The sequence below is a fragment of the Papilio machaon genome, chromosome 15 (assembly GCF_912999745.1).
Source record: "Papilio machaon chromosome 15, ilPapMach1.1, whole genome shotgun sequence".
Lineage (NCBI taxonomy): Eukaryota > Metazoa > Arthropoda > Insecta > Lepidoptera > Papilionidae > Papilio > Papilio machaon.
The window spans coordinates 7,682,063-7,699,212 of NC_060000.1; the positions used below are offsets into that span (position 1 = coordinate 7,682,063).

At 40.6% G+C, this 17,150-nt stretch overlaps 1 protein-coding gene across 1 annotated transcript; it reads left to right on the forward strand.

Moving 5' to 3' along the window:
• Positions 1–1,342: 1,342 nt before the first annotated feature.
• LOC106713118 lies at positions 1,343–14,227 on the forward strand. The gene is made up of 11 exons (XM_045681401.1): positions 1,343–2,503; positions 5,102–5,266; positions 5,675–5,829; positions 5,920–6,983; positions 7,698–7,983; positions 8,089–8,486; positions 8,600–12,662; positions 12,808–12,921; positions 13,172–13,370; positions 13,524–13,632; positions 13,838–14,227. Exons 1-11 carry the CDS (start codon positions 1,952–1,954, stop codon positions 14,116–14,118), a joined length of 7,386 nt encoding a protein of 2,461 aa, XP_045537357.1. The 5' UTR covers positions 1,343–1,951; the 3' UTR covers positions 14,119–14,227.
• Positions 14,228–17,150: the final 2,923 nt, after the last annotated feature.

Consider the following 17,150-nt stretch of genomic DNA (forward strand, 5'->3'; position numbering starts at 1 on the left):
GTAAGTTTTTATTTTATTCCCTCGGTCACTTAAAAATAAAAATATTAAATTTAAATGATTGAAGAAAACAAAATGTCCAACATAATTATATTTAAATATGCATAATAGTTATTATGAGCGTCGGTGGCGCAGTTGTGGAGCGCAAGACCCGACCGGACCATAATCTTTACGCCCAGGTTCGATTCCCGCCATGTACCTATGGGTTTTTTCGAATTTCATATATACACTTATCCGATGTTCTTAAGTTGAAGGAAAACATCGCGTTGCAATCTGCATATATCGGCGAAGAAATAAAAATATTGTGTGAAATCAACCAACCTGCCAAATAAAAAAAGACAAGAAATAGGAACAAGATAAATTTTATATCAAAAAACACGAACAAGATAAAACAAAAACGTCAAAACGAAATATATGTTAAAGAAGATATTGATTTTATTTTAAAAATGTTTCATAAAAATCCAAAAAGGCGCGACGCAACCCGAAGGCCGCGGCAGTCACCTCTAAGTTATCTTAGACTCCGAGCCGAGCTCCTCGGTGTCGGTGTATGAGCTGATCATATTACGTATTCATAAGATTAATTTGTTTTTATAGCATAAAATATTCAAAATAAAACATATTATATAAAAAGTGTTATATAATATACTAGTTATCGCCCGCGTCTCTGTCCGCGCGGAATTAAAAAAATACTATAAGTAGCCCATGTGTTCTTCCAGACTATTTTATACATCTTTGCCAAATTTCATAAAATTCCGTTCAGCCGTTCCGGAGAAACCTTCCAACAAACATCCATCCATCCATCCATCTAAACATTCGCATTTATAATATTAGCATGATTAAGTAAGATTATAGATGATATGGGTATCGTGCATTAATTTTTGGGTGGGTTCGATTCCCTACCGTTCAAATTACATTCCTCATCGCAAAGAGCATATAAACATTCGCTCGAAGCTATCCACATGCAGCTATAAAATTATATTTTTAATAATGTCAACGAGAGTGTTTTTAGAGTTATACAACATAACGATATATTCATCTACAATAAATAAATATAAGATTTAACATTCTTCATTTTAAAAATATTTCCACAAAGTATATGCATAATATGGCACCATTTACGTGCATTACGTATTTATTTAATGCAGAGGATATTTAGGTTTTAATTCAAAGTTTTAAGATTGAATTTGAAGAATAAAATAAAACTAAACACAAAGGAATCTTTACACACTACCCATAGACTATTCAGAGCATTGTTAATTATTCTTTAAATTTTAATTAATAATGGCAATACGTGATATGACCGACAGGATATCAAAATTATTTTTTCATATAGCAAGGAGTCTGATTGATAGCCATTTTGAAGAGCCTTTTGTTGGTGTTTTGTGAATGTTTTTAATAAAATTTCACAATATTTAAACATTATTAGTGATAAATCATAGAAAACAAAATATTATAAACTTATATCATTTCATCAATGCGTGTATTTTGATTGTGTTGTTTGTTTGGTCAACGCATTGTGAAAAAAAGGAACCGGAAAGAAACTTGTCGCATTATGTTCTTATTTTAACGTTTGGGAACTTAAATAGTTTTGTAACAGTGTAAAGTGTCAGTTTGTTAATTTAGTGTGATTGATGTTGGAGAAAGGATTATTTACGTCGCGTGTATTTGTTCACTACGTAAATTTAGATTGCCACAAGATGGCGGCCATCGTATGCCCGCTCTGCCAAAACCCGCTTGTGAGGCCCGATGTGTCATCGATAGGCGAGCGCTTTGCGGATATGCTGTAAATTAGCGTCTCGCGTCGCGGCTGACCACCGCGGCAGCTTTCGGCGAGGTTCCATTCTGTAAAATGGAATTTCGCTCGAGGCGCCAAAATATGATGGGTGTTGACACATCTCGTTCAGCAAAACCGTACCGTTACTTAGACGGCTCTAAGAAATAATATTTGACAAAGATGACCGATCCGGACGAAGTAGGGAAAGACGAGTGGAAGCGATGGATACTCGAGGCGATACATAAGATACGGTCTCAGAAACAGAGGCCGAGTGTGGAGCGAATATGTCATGCAATAAGACAACACCACAACTATCACGAGGATGTGGTGTCTGAACGCCTGGAGCGGGCAGTAAAAGAGGGCACCGTTTTGAAGGTGTACAATAAGGGACAAAGCTCGTACAAGGACCCAGGCGGGTTGCAAAGCAGGATATTAAGAATCGCGCCCGATGTGGACGTTTCGCGGGCAGTGGCTAAAGCTGTGCGGGAGTTAGGGGAGAGGGACGGCTCGAGTCTTAAGAGTATCGAGAGATATCTACGACAAGCTTACCAGCTGACAGCGGACTCTGGTACAGACGTGAGGACTGTCCTGCGTGCAGCGGCGAAGCGCGCCGTCGCACGGGGACTGGTTACTCACCATGCCGGGAACTACAGGGCCACAGAGAGGCCCTTGACTTCAACAGACCGTCCTCATAAGCAACGAATAAAGTCCTTTCCTGATACTCCAGATAAGGTACCGTAACTTTCTTTTTTGTAAACAAACAAGTAATTTGTTTGTAAATAAAAGCAATTTTTTTATCATTGAAAAATGAATGGCAAGTTCAATTTCAAGGTTAACGGCCTTTACAAATCTGAAGTAGTTGTACTGGTGTAATTAAAATTGTGTGAAAAGTTTGTATATGTTAATATTTTTAAGTATTTACTTAAAAATATTAACATATACAAACTTTTTGTTGATTGTGATAAAATTTATATGATTTATAATGTACAATTGAGAATATTGAGTATTTTGTACCAGCTTAAATGTTAATATTATTTACTTTTATATACTTCTGGATATATTATAACAATTAACATATTTTTTCATACTTTCAACCGTAGTGTTTGAAAACTTCAAATTTTTTCTATTTCAAGATATAAAAATTAAAAACAAATATATAAAACAGGGATATTCTAAGATATGTTTGATCCTGAAATTTCACTTGCTAAAACTTATATCAAGTTTGCTATCACTTGTAAATAATAAATCATTGTGCAAATTTTTACAAACTACTGTAATTTTTATTTTCAATATCAATAAGATCTGTTTTCTTGTAACATAACAGTGCATTAATAATTTTAATTCACATTATATGGTGATGGCTGAACTTTTATAGTTTAATTTACATTTTTTATACTCTTACTAGATGCCACCCGCGACTCCGTCCGCGCGCAGTAAAAAAAAAAAAACAAAATGAAAAATAGATGTTGGCCGATTCTCAGACCTACTGAATATGCTCACAAAATTTCATGAGAATCGGTCGAGCTGTTTCGGAGGAGTATGGCAACGAAAACTGTGACACGAGAATTTTATATATTAGATTCTTTGGCTTTTTTTACCCATTGGATATTTTATATGTAGAATGTAACTTCTCATTACAATATGGAAGAACTAAAAATATTAATGCAAAATTAAATATGTAACATTTCATTTGTGTTCTATTTAACATGTCTTAACATTGGTGCATATTAAGGTGGATACGGAGGAGGAATTATCATCATCACCATCACCTCGTCAATTTTTAACAGTTAGTCCCTAACTTGTATATGTTAGTCTGCTGCTCCCAATACTAGACTGGAACGGTTAAATGAACAAAGCATGTTGTGTAAACATAGTTTTAATGTGAGTTTTCACTGCAGATCCATCTGTATAAAAGTGTACAGTTATCCCTGTCATTGTATGTAAAAAAAATAGATTGTTTTTAGACAGGTGTATCTGCAGGTGTGGTAAATGGTTACTTTAAACTATGCATGATCCTGTTATGCTTTCTTTATTGCTTCTTTGTTTATGTATTGATGATATACCTGTTATAAATTATAGTGTATTTTTATATATATAAGATTAACACATTGTTGACCTGTAATTTTATTGAAAACTAGCTGTCGCCCGCAACTCCGTCCACGCGGAATTAGAATATACTTAATAGGGGTATGAAAAATAGATGTTGGCCGATTCTAAGACCTACTAAATATGCTCACAAAATTTCATGAGAATCGGTCAAGCCGTTTCGGAGTACGGGAACGAACATTGTGACACGAGAATTTTATATATAAGATCAATCAGATAAAAAATCCGCGTATAATTCATTGAGAGATTCTTCATTATGTTCCATCATCGTTTTTTTAATTTTTTTTAATTATTAAATACTAGCGACCCGCCCCGGCTTCGCACGGGTGCAATGCAAAATATACCTACTACAGAATAAATGCACAATTTATTCTGTAGTAGGTATTGGTGGTTTTAAGGTGAACAATACTGTAGTACATTATTTTGGTCTATCTCGTAGGGTTCAGCCAGCGTTTGCAATATAAGCGCAAAAAAACGTGCTTATTTACGACATCACATTAGAAAACTTTAAATTTATCAGTGTTTCTCTACTATATTATGCATTTATTATACATACAAACCTTCCTTAAGAATCACTCTAGCTATTAAAAAAAACCGCGTCAAAATCCGTTGCGTAGTTTTAAAGATCTAAGCATACATACGGACATACAGCGAAAGCGACTTTGTTTTATACTATGTATATTGATTTTTATAACAAAAGATTTGGTGGGTCTTATAAGCGAGAGTAACAGCTTGTGTTATACTGATGAACAATTGCACTGTATGGTCGCCGACAGAGAAAACAACAGCGATGCGAAAAAAGCGCATCACGAGTTTATTTGTGGCTGGTCAACAACGTTCGGCCATAAAACACGAGTAAATTTGTGACCGGTCAACAAAGTGTTAATACATATAGACATAAGTTATGTTATTGTTCTTATAAGAGTATCCTTTGGAAGCTTTGGTGGTGTATGTTTTATGTTGTAAAATATATTGCATGTTTCTGGAAAATTAATTATTAAAAATTGTATCCAGCATTAGTTTATCAAATAGTGACAATAATGTTGTTTATCCACTAAAAGTAAATCTCTTTTTAATATAATTGATGCTTTGAAATTCCCTTCTTTATCTCCCTCTCTTATTTTCAAAATTAAAAATTTTATATTTGCATGTTTGTATAGTACAGGAACATGACATAAAACATTGTTAACCGTGATACATATGACTGATATTATTTTCTTCCAGAAGCAAAGTCATGGTGGAGTGCCAGTATGCACCGAGTGTCTCGGCACGGATGTGAGGAATCGCCTGGGGGCCGCAGAGGATTTGATCTGCTGCTACCAGTGCAAGTCCTATGCACATCCCACCTGCCTTGATCTACTCGACCATGTCAGCTTACCTGTGGTGAAGGTATGTAAATATTTTAATTTCTCTGTCTTAAAATCTGTGTTACGAATTTTTTCCTGAGTTGCTTTTTAGTATAAATAATATATCTTTAAATAAGCTATTATTTATGCTAGTAGTTGTTATTATCGTAATTATAAAATTATTAAGTGTAATTACTTAAAGTAATTAATTGTATTTTAATATTTATCATGTGAATTAATCTAGCAAGTTTATGATAGTGGCTAGGTATTAACCCAGAAATCATTAGATTTAGCTGAAAAAATAAATAAATATAAGAAAATTTTCAGTTTGGTTTTTTGTTGTCTAATTTAATACTAATGGATAAAATTATTTATTAAATCTGAATATTGCGCAAATAAAAAATAGATTGTTTATTTGTGAATCAATGTTATAAAGTGGTGTCGGTTACAGAGCGTGCGGTGGTCGTGCGGCGAGTGCGCGCGGTGCGCGGCGTGCGGCGCGCGCGGCCAGTGGGCGGCGCGGTGCGGGGCGTGCGCGCGACATGCACACCCGCGCTGTCGCCCGCCCCCCTGCCGCTGCCGGCCTCCGCCTACGCCAGACAACAGGTACCATAACAACTTTATTTTATGACTTTCTGAACTTACTATTTTGAAATATTATTACAATGCTAACGATCACTTTTCTTTTATTACTAGATCGACGATGAGTGGTACGCCGAAGAAGCGGAAGCAGAAAGCGGCGCTGCGGCGGATCGAGTCGGAGGACGAGCCATCGGACGGTAATGAATCGCCGGCGTACGCCCGCCTCCCGCCCGAACAGAGAATGTCGAAGGAGAAACAAAAGTTTTTCAGATTCTCAGCGTTTAATCTCGTCAAGCGTCGCCGTTGCAGGGGCTCCTCCAGCGAGTGGGAGGGCTGGGAGGGCCGCTCGCGTTGGGGAGGGGTCAGGGTCACCCGGGTGCAGCGCGTCGAGCTCCACTTGGAGCGGCGGGGCGAAACTCCATCCGACGCCGATGAGTCCTCCACAGACTCGGAGCCCCCGGAGCCGCCGCTCCTGCACACCTTGCAGGCCTACGTACCTCCGGTTCCACCTCCGAAGCCACACGTTCCGACGATTTTTGAGCGCCTAGCTACGGATACGGGACCGGGCGGAGTCTGGGGATTTGCCGCCGAAGCTCAGAAGCAACGCGACAACGCTGTACCCTCGACCAGCCCCCGCGAGAACACGATGCCCTCGCCGCGACTCAATGTACCTCCCGAAGAACCTAAGCCGGCCGCAAACGTCACGGATCGTCGTCGGCGCAGCAGATGCGGCGACAGATTGCTGACTACCCTTTTCGACGGCCTCTCTGAGTTTTACTCTGTCCGCACCGCCTCTCGCTCACAATCGCGACATCGTACCGAAAGGAGCAAGGATACTGAAGACCGACAGGTTCTCAAAGAGACAAGAAGTACGTTCAAACGCTATCAAGCGACGCTCAGACGTGAGCAGCCCGAGACTCGGAGGAGTCCATCGAGGCCGAGGAAGAGTCCCGAGAGGGCGGCGAGCCCCCGCGAGGTGGCTGGTCTGTCAGAGGTGTGCGGCGTGGGCGACGTGGGCGATGTGGGAGGCGCGAGGGGAGTGAGCGCGTCGCAGCTGGTGCGGTGCGCGGCGATGAGCAAAGAGTGCCTATCGGCGGCGGAGGCCGACAAACTGTACCGCGGGCTCGCGATGGCGACTCGGCCAGCGGGCGGAGACCGGCCGGCCACCAATCAGACGGGTAAGATCGGTTCGTGAGGTGCGGTGAAAGTGTCGTGGTGGATCTGACCGTCTCGCTCTGATTGATGGCCGGCGCTCCGCCGTCTCTCTCGCGCTCGTTCGCGTTCGTTTCTCTTGCGAATCTCTGTTCGGTGCCGGGTGAGTGAGGCCGAATGTTCGGTGCGCAGTTTTTCAGTCGGACACCGAGCGCCGATGACAATCCATTTGTTATTCGGGTATCGGCAGTATCCACACATGCACTTTCGCTCGCGCTTCTGTCCGTCGGAGCGCGTTTGTCGCTCACTCGCTTATGTGTGCGTGTCTTGTCTTGTCTTGTCCCCTTGTCCCTAAGCCTTCCTCTGTGTCTATCATGAACCGATTACGGTGAAGCCTTAACGGGTAGGTAAATGTATTTAACATATATTTGGTTTTTGTTATGTTAATTATTTACACATTGTATTATTTATAATTTTTCTGAATTCAAAGGATCATTGATTCAGTGGCTATTGATAAAATGATTCATGTTATTTTTTATGCCTTTTGTTTTTTTAATTTTTTCTCAATACAATTAAACTGTCTACAATTTGGTCTACAATCTATTTTTTTAGCTAAATAATTAAATGGCACACCATAGTCTGGTTTATGCTTTGTCATTACCCTACTTTTTCATAATTGCTTTGCTAGTCAAAAGAAAAAACTTATGACCATTTAACACAACAGCAGTTATAAATTTCAGATGGCATGCGGCTGCCGGCCGGTGTGACGGAGGCGGACGCGGAGTTGTTCGCGCAGGCCCGGCTGAGCGCGGGCACCGCCCCCGGTGTGGAGGTGGAGCCTGCGCCCCCGCCCGCCACGCCCCACACGCCCCACACGCCCCACACGCCCCACACGCCCCACACGCCCGGCGCCGTGCCCCACACGCCCCACGCGCCCCCCGCCCCGCGCTGCCCCTCCGCCATAGAGTTCGGCCAGTGGGAGATTGAGACATGGTACTCCAGTCCCTTCCCACAAGAGTATGCGAGGTATGCGAACTTAAAGAAATATTAATGAGTAATCTTAATCAAATCAAATGTTCACTATTTCGGTATTCTAGCTATTTTTAATAATGCAAGTTAATATTTTTTCAGATTACCCAAACTATTTCTCTGCGAGTTCTGCTTGAAGTATGCGAAGAGTCGCGCGGTGCTGATGCGGCACCTCGACAAGTGCCTGTGGCGACACCCGCCCGCCACTGAGATCTACCGCTGCGGGGACATATCCGTTTTCGAAGTAGACGGCAACGCCAACAAAATCTACTGTCAGAACCTCTGTCTGCTCGCCAAACTGTTTCTAGACCATAAGACGCTCTACTACGACGTGGAACCATTTTTGTTCTACGTCCTGACAAAGAACGACAGCAAAGGTTGCCATTTGGTTGGCTATTTTTCTAAGGAGAAGCATTGTCAGCAGAAATACAATGTGTCCTGTATTATGACGATGCCGCAATATCAGCGGCAGGGCTACGGGAGATTCCTCATCCATTTTAGTGAGTGGTGGAATCTTTTTTCATATCTTTCAATAGATAACAATTGAAATTATTAATATTTTCTCTATTTCTTTTTTACCAAATATGATTTGATGTTAAATTTCTTTCCTCAGGTTATTTACTATCGAAAGAAGAAGGACAACCGGGTACACCGGAAAAACCGTTGTCGGATTTAGGAAGAGTCTCCTATCATGCATATTGGAAGTCTGTAATTCTTGAATATCTGTACGATCACAGAGACAAGTCGTTCACTTTCGAGGACATCGCATTGACGACAGGAATGCACATGAACGATATAGGAGTTACCTTCCAATTACTCGGCTTTGTAAGATACGTTCCTGATAATGACTCCATGAAATTAGGTATCTGTGTCGATTGGAATAGAGTTGAAAATCATACAAAGAGAGTTAGGAGCAGGCCAAGACTTGAAATAGATCCCGAATGTTTAAGATGGACTCCTCTATTGGCACCGACGGTGAATCCGTTCCGATCACCAGAGGAAGGGTCGGGTGATCAAGAAACGGAAAACGACGAGACTGAAATGAAAACAGAAAGTGAAGAAACCGCAACAGAATCTGAGGCTACCACAAATAAGTCGGAAATGAAATCTAAATCTGAAAAGGATTTGGAACCTGTTGAAGTGACGTCTTCTGGTAGGAGACGAACGCGCCCGCTTAAATATAGTGAAACGACTTATCAAACCACTCCCACTATTAATGATGGTGCTCGGAAACGGAAACGGGATGTCATTAGAAAAATCTCTGAAAGTAATAATGAGGAAGAAAAAACAAAGGATGATGATACATCTAGATTTCAAAGAAGCAACAGCGTCGCTCGCAGATCTTCGAGAGCTGCTCAGATCAGAATCAATAACACTAACAGCATGCAAAGAAGCAGGCGGCGGAGCGTCAAGGAACCTTCATATGCATCTGACAGCCAGGAGAGTCAAGAGAGTATGGAAAATGAAATTAACGATAATCCAGTTAATAACACAGCAAAGGCCAAAACGAAAAGAAAACTTGCATGGAGGGGCCGGCAAACTAAGCGACAAAAAGTCAATAAAGCTAATACTCCTAGAAGTAGTTCACCCGAGGCGAAGAAACTTAAAATTGTTGAAAATAATGAGGATGTTCCTGATCATAAAACAGACGAAACTCCAAAACGTACAAACAATATTCTATCTGAAGCTATTGAAAAACAAGACCAAGCTGTTAAAAATAGAGTCGAAGACAAAGCAGATGATAAGGCCAAGAACTCTGATGCTAGCTCAGAAGATTCTTCAGGGGAGGCCGATGACGAGATGGACGTAGAGGAAGGCGAGGACAAGCAAAGTGTGGCCAGCAAGCCGGCTTCTCCACGGCACTTGGAAGAAAACAGCACAGACCACCACACCAGTGACATGGAACTTGACAGTATTCACATGGACTCGCCAAAATCCATTGCTGAAAAAGATCAAGTAATAAATGAAACATCTACTGCTGAAAAACCCAACCAAGAAGAAAATACTAAGGCTGAGGATGTTCCTGAAGTTCGGAATGTAAATTCAGAGGATAAAGTAACTACATTAGTAACCAGTGAACACAAGGATGACGTAAGTAAATCAATAGAAGGCAGGAACGGTGAAATAGTTGACCCTGTAAAACCAACTCTCGATGACAAGGATACAATAGTTATTTCTGAATCTGATGACAACAACAGCCAGAGTTGTCCATTGCCTTCTCCAAAGCCTAACAATTTGCTGCCTCCACCTCATTCAACTGAGATTCAACCTCCTGTAGTTGAAGAAAGCACAAGTCCTATTAAAATTTTACCAGTGGTTTCTACAGAAAACTCTCATATTGTTATAGATGCTAAAATCTCAGACCAAGTACCTAATAACAGACCACCCGTTGATTTAATTGTTCCAAAAATTCATCACATTGAAACAATAGTTGTTGAAGGAGAATCAGATAATTCCACCTCACCATCGACGACCATTTCTCCAAAGAAAAATGAGGATTCTATTATTAGTGAGAGCAAACAAAAGAAACAAGAGGAAGAAAACAAAGAAACAGTTTCTGAACAGAAGAAATGCGAAGTCCGGAAAGAGACAGTTATTCAACAACAAGTCACTGAAGAACTTAAGCCACCAGAGAAAAAGTCTCCTAACAAAATAGAAGCAATTGTTCAAAATCTAGATCCTAATAGAGACTTGGTAACTAACATAAAGAAACCGGATCCACCAAAAATAGATTCGATGGCAGAGCTTGAAGTGAGAAATAAACCACAACTTCCAATGATCAGTAAGGAGAGTGACTTGCCTTTCAGAAGTGATACCACCACCAGTATGAGGAAAGACGAAATTGTCATCTCTAGAAATGTCGTGGAGAGTAACATGCAGACTTACCATAATGCTGTCAGCAACTCGATGACGATTCAACCTATTAATTCGTATTTAAATAATAGACCCACTGTCACCAAGGAATCGCAAGGGGTACAGACGGATAAGGTTCCTCATAAGATAAACGAGCACAACCGTATCATAAATAGTATAAATGATACTCCAATTGTAAGTAAATGTACGACAAAATTAGAGGTACCCCATCCAATTACTTCTCCGGTTATAAATCCAGTCATACCGAAAATTCCGAATGTGACCGACATAAACTTTCTACCGCGCTGTCAGAGCGCTAACGCCGCAGTTAACCTAGGCCTAGACAGACCCGACTTGGACACGAGTTATACAAACAGCAATCCATTGCATAACCCGTTAGCTGCCACTATGAATATAATACACGCTAATGCTCATGACGTTAAAAACGATCTCAATCAGAAGCCGAGGGAGAAAAGCAAGCTACGTGACGTCAGGGTCAACTCTGCGCACAGCAAACTGGAGAAAACTGATAAGAAAACATCAAAAAACGAGACTCCGAGAAGTACGCCCGAGCTAAAAATGTTTTTTCCGGAGCACAATGTCAACTCGCGAAAACCGGAGACGTCTGTCCCTATAAACGTTATAAATAGCGTGCCCGTCACCAGCAAAGCGGAAGCCAAGCCCGCCAACGAGACACCGAAGAAACAAGATTTTTACAAAAAGGAGAAATCGAATGCCGCCAAGTGCGACTCGAAGAATAGTTCAACTAAACATGACAAGGGCTGTCCGGTCCAATTGAATCTTAAACCAGATCAAAACGATTTGAATAAAATGCTGCCAAAATTTAAGTACGATAATGACCAACTCATTCCGAAAGCAGACTACACTATGAATCAGATCCCCAACTACCACACCACTCATGCTCAGTACCAGTGGTCAGCATGGGACCCGCGGCTCCAGGGCACATGGGATCCCAACCGGTTCCTGGACATGAAGAGCAACGATAAGAACTATTTAGACAAGTTTCAGGGTTTCAACCTTCCGCATCTAGATCAGATGCAAAAGTCTCCCCAGAAACTTCCAAAATATGACCAAAAAGATTTCCACAACCTCGCATACGGCGCCCTGTCGAGTGGGATCTATGGGGCAACCGGATTGCCGCATTTCAAGGAGACCAAGATTCCCACCTCGAAAGCGGAATGCGCTCAGAAATCTGAGTGCAAGCCAAGCAAGCAGTCGAAAACGACGACGGCTTGCCAGACGCAGTGCGACTCGAAAAAGTCTCAGGCCCAGGCGCAGAGCGCGGCGGAGGCCCAGCTGAAGCAGATGATGCAACGGCAGGTGAACAAGCAACAGGAGGTGGCGACGAGTTGCGCGGAGTTCAGGCAGCAGAGTCCCCAGGTGCTCACCTCGCCCGGCTGCAAGACGCCCTTCAACCAGAACGGGCCCTGCGGCCAAGAGAAGACGGAGATCGAGAAGAAATCGCGACAGCAATCGAAGAAAGAGGAATCGTCAAAAGACAGCAGCAAGGAGGAGATGTGCGAGGCGGTGAGCCCGGCGCTGCAGTCGATGGGCGTGTACACTCCGGACTCGACGAGCAACTCGGTGCATTCTGTGCAGTACCCCGCGTGCGAGCTGGACGTGAGCCAGCTGGGGCTGGAGTCGCCCACCAGCATAGGCTCCGATCTCGCTTCGCCTTGCTCCATGATGCACATGCACCCCGCGCCCAGTCCGCAGTACCCGCACTCCTCTATACACATACCCTCCATCATGGCGCAGACCAACCAGCCCGCCAAGCAACAGAAGATCAACAATCGAAACAGGTTAGTTTCACATTCACTTATGTGTACTTCTTTATTAATTTAAGGTATAAGAATTGGAGGGCACTATCCATTGCATAATATGTTATATACACTTAAAAGGTGGTAGCTATTAATATTAATTATGTGAGTGTGTGTTGTGTTGCAGGAGCGGTGCGCAGAGCGGGGCCGGCGCGGACAGCAAGGCACTGCGCGGCGCCGCCACACCGCCCGCACGGCACCGCGCCACGCCGCCACACCAGGCACACGGTGAGCTCAACTTTACTTATGTAGCACGTTATCAATACATTCTAAGAAGACTAGCGAGCATCTCGGATTTTTTTGGACTAATGATATATGACATTTAATTTTTTTAATAAACAAACTACTTGTCTATCTCTACTTATTATGATCTGTATAATTAATTGATGTGTCTATTGTTTATATGTTTTAATATTGTATATGTTTGTAGTAGTGTCGGGCACTAACGTGTCGTCGCTGTATGCAGGCGGCGTGGGCGTGGGCGTGGGCGGTGTGGGGGGCGGGGCGATGCAGGGCGGGGGCGGGGCGGGCGCGGGCGGCGGTTACCAGGGCGGGTACCTCTCGTTCCAGCAGCAGCAGCAATACCACGGCGGCTGGGCACCTTCATGTTCGCTCACGAAGCTGCAGCAGATGGCCGAGGCGCCGCAGCACCATCCGCCGCACACGCCGCCCGCTCCAAATGCACCGCAGGTACACCACATACCATTGAAATTTTTACAAAAGCTTTTTTACCTTTGCCTTTCATTGAAATTTTTATAAGTTTTGAGGTTTAAAATAAATAATTTGTGTAAAAATTAGAATGGTTAGTTATTTGTTTAACTATATTGTAATATTTTTGTTTAGTACGGTCAGCAGTCGGGCACGCCGCCGGGCGGGCACTACCACGCAGCCAAGTACTACACGCCCGCACACAACCAGCTCGAGTCTCCGAGGAACGCGAGGAACGCACCAAGTATGTATTTGTTATTTTTACTTATAGAAATTATCAAAAAGTTCATTTTGTTTTTATGAGGTATAAATTGACCAGCAAATTTTTTTTTGTAATATTTGAGGTAAATATGTCACTTGTAGTACTATTATTAATAAATAAGCCATTCCCTTCGTTAATACATAATTTTTTTGTTATTATTGTTGTAAAATACAATGTATATCCACAGGTAATCTGAGTCCGATGCAGCACATGCAGATGGCGCCGGGGTCGCGCATGTCACCAAACATCAACACGCACATCATCAGTCAGTACGGACTGAATGGGTACCGTGTGCCTCCGCAGCAGCAGTTCAACAATCTGCAGATGATGAACGTGCAGCCAGGTGTTCAGTATGGTGGTGCAGATCCTCGTGCTCAGCAGCCCAACGTGTACGCCTATGCCGGATACATTAATCCGCCACCTCCACCTCTCGCCATGCAGACCCTCAACTCCACCATGCGCCGGTAGCGCCCCCACACTCCACAGACCCATCAATAATAACTATATTTATATATTTGTCAAACATTATCGGTTATCTTTATTTTATTTTATCTTAATTTGGATGATCACTTTTCCGAGGAATCACATGTTAAAGTTAAATTGCATTTTAATTTCTCATATGTTTTATTAAAATGAATTTACTGTTTAAAGTAAAGTGATTTGTAAAATGAAATAACTGATATTTATTGTCCAAAAACTCAAAATAACCTAAAGAGATGTGTACATTTTCAAAGACTTAAGTATTTATTTATGTCTCTTGTGATGAAGTGTTTCGTATTATTTTTGTGTAGTGATATTGGTGCGTATTGTGAATATTGGTGAAGTGTTTTACACAAATCTACAGTGCCCGATGACACTCAAATTTGACCAAAAACAACGGATTGTATAGTTTAAGGTATAGTACAAATAATGATAATGCTTTTTTGTTTATATTAGTTTGTATATAAATTTTTTTTTGATTAACATAAAACACCACTTTGGTTGCCTTAACGAACATGCAAACAGAACCGTGTGATTGGTTTGTACTGTGAGAAGTTTACATCACATTATTGTGCAATTAGTGAAAGTATAGACACTAACAGCGATGTCACATGAAGTAATATAGCCAACGTATAAATAAATATCGAGCCATTCTAATGCTCAAAAATATTTAAATACAAATCTTCTATATTAAAAGTTCTACATTGGTATGTATATTTGTTCGTTAGCCACATTACAACCTGCGGCATTTCTGTTATAAACTGACTTTCTTTAGTCTACAAAGATGATGGAATATTTGTATTTTGTTATCTTATTAGTGTGTTCATCACAATGTGGACTGTGTGCTTGTTTTACACATAAATATGTACTATTAAATAAATATGGCAGCTTTTGTATATCTCGTGTTGAGAGACCCCCCGTAATCTACTCATACTTATGTCCGTTTCGAAGCTGAGTAAAGTACAAAATTTCATATAAATTGTATTTGATACTGTTTGTAATTGGGTGAGGATAGTGTAAGGTGTAGTGCAATAAGTTTATTCTACGAGTGTTTTTTATCGGAGAGAGACCCCAATGTGATAGTCTACCGAGTGAAGTGCAGTAGGGCTGCGGAGATTTCGCCGCGTACATAAAGAGATATTGTACATTAAATTAAGATTTAACAAGTGGAGGAGACAATTAACTTGATAGTTATAACTTTGGTCAGGTAAATCCTGTTGGTCTGATGTTTTTCGTCTTAGTTTCCACTGCAATAATACATGTACAAAAACATCTTATCGAAAAAACAAATATCAATATGTTTTTGCAATTGTTTTGACAGTGAAAACCTGTATTAAAATACAAAATGTAAATATTATCAAATTTGTAACTAATTATTTATTCAGTTCATTGAATCATTATTTTATTTGTTAGCTGCCATCAATTTATAAAATGTAAGTCGGCATAATTTATATTTCAAAATGAATGATTTTGTATTTTATTTATTTACTAGCTGTCGCCCGCGACTCCGTCCGCGCGCAGTTAAAAAAAAAATGAAAAATAGATGTTGGCCGATTCTCAGACCTACTGAATATGCTCACAAAATTTCATGAGAATCGGTCAAGCCGTTTCGGAGGAGTACGGGAACGAAAACTGTGACACGAGAATTTTATATATTAGATTAAAAACAAAGTTGGCTATCGAATAAGATTTGAGATGAACACTTTGCTTCTGGTGGTATATCTCTTTGTGTACGCGGCGCAGGATCCGATCTGAAATCATAATAATTTCCAAAGAAACTATTAAGTATTAAGTGTTTGAATTATGTTGCGAGTGCAATCATCTTGAATATGTCCAAATTGTAGATTTGATGTGAATTTATTTGGGACCTCTCGGCACCTATCTGTATATCCTGTTTGCGGACGCGAGACCTTGTTTATGTACATTTCTCTGTACAGTTGTTTTAATATTATTTTCTTTATAAATTTTGTCTGTTCTTTGAAGTGCCTCATCTCCTGTATGCTTAATTTCTATGTAAGATATTGTAAATTGAATGCTTTTACTTAATGAAGGCTGTATCCATACACGAGTAGGGTATTTGTATATGATGACGTCATATCGCTGCCCTCCCCTTCCTGAGCCTCTAGCGGGTGGGGGGGCGGCCCAGCAGACGGTTTTAATTTAATTTTTTTTTTTAACATTTTGTATTCTTATTTTTTACGATGAAATAGCTTTTAATTGTTTTACGTTACTGCTAGTTAGTTTTTGTAAGGTTCGTTTAATTATGTTGGTGTTATCGAAGTTAATTTATTGCCAAATGTTGGACGGACCAGCGGCGCGGTGGCGCGGCGGCGCGGCGTCGCCCCGGGGCCGCGGCGCGTATTCTCCAAGATCTGCTCCTCTAAGGTTATGAATGTTATTTGTTACTAATGTGTAGAATATGAAATATTGTAAATAATTTTAACATTAAGATACTTGTAGCAGGTGTTATTACACAAAATATAATTTTGTGAAAAAAGTGTGCAGTTTTCTTAATCCTAATCGTTTGTTATTTCATTTATACCAGATTTTTTATAAAAAAGCGGAGAGGAAAGAAACTTAAAAACAACAGATATTTCATTAAAAGTTTAATAGCTTAAATATTAATAAATACTTTTCATATATCAATAATATTTACAAAACATAAAAACAATAACAAAATGAATATCACATTGATGAGAACTTCAGTTTTACTAGCAAAAAAAATACGGTGTATTACGACAACACATAAGCTCATAAAATAAAACTGAAATAAGCGGGAATCTAGGAATATTAATGTGAAATTCCACTACTGTGGTAAAACTGCACTTTCATTAAAACATTTCTAAAGTTTGAGAACACTGGAACTGCAGGTTAAGCATGAACAGTATGATAATTTACACCTAGGATTATAAATCTTTGTCACAAACTCTTTTCTGTTAATTCAATTTTACTGTTTGGCGAATCATTTAAATCATTAAACTATGTTTTGTTTAATAGTTTTGCTAGTTACCCCAAATAAT

What these genes read in the sequence shown, in the direction of transcription:
- LOC106713118 (XM_045681401.1), top strand. Translation starts at nt 1,952, where the DNA reads ATGACCGATCCGGACGAAGTAGGGAAAGACGAGTGGAAGCGATGGATA. An exon ending in AAGATCAACAATCGAAACAG is followed by an intron (nt 12,663 to 12,807) that starts GTTAGTTTCACA and finishes GTTGTGTTGCAG; the next exon opens with GAGCGGTGCGCAGAGCGGGG. An exon ending in CCGCTCCAAATGCACCGCAG is followed by an intron (nt 13,371 to 13,523) that starts GTACACCACATA and finishes ATTTTTGTTTAG; the next exon opens with TACGGTCAGCAGTCGGGCAC.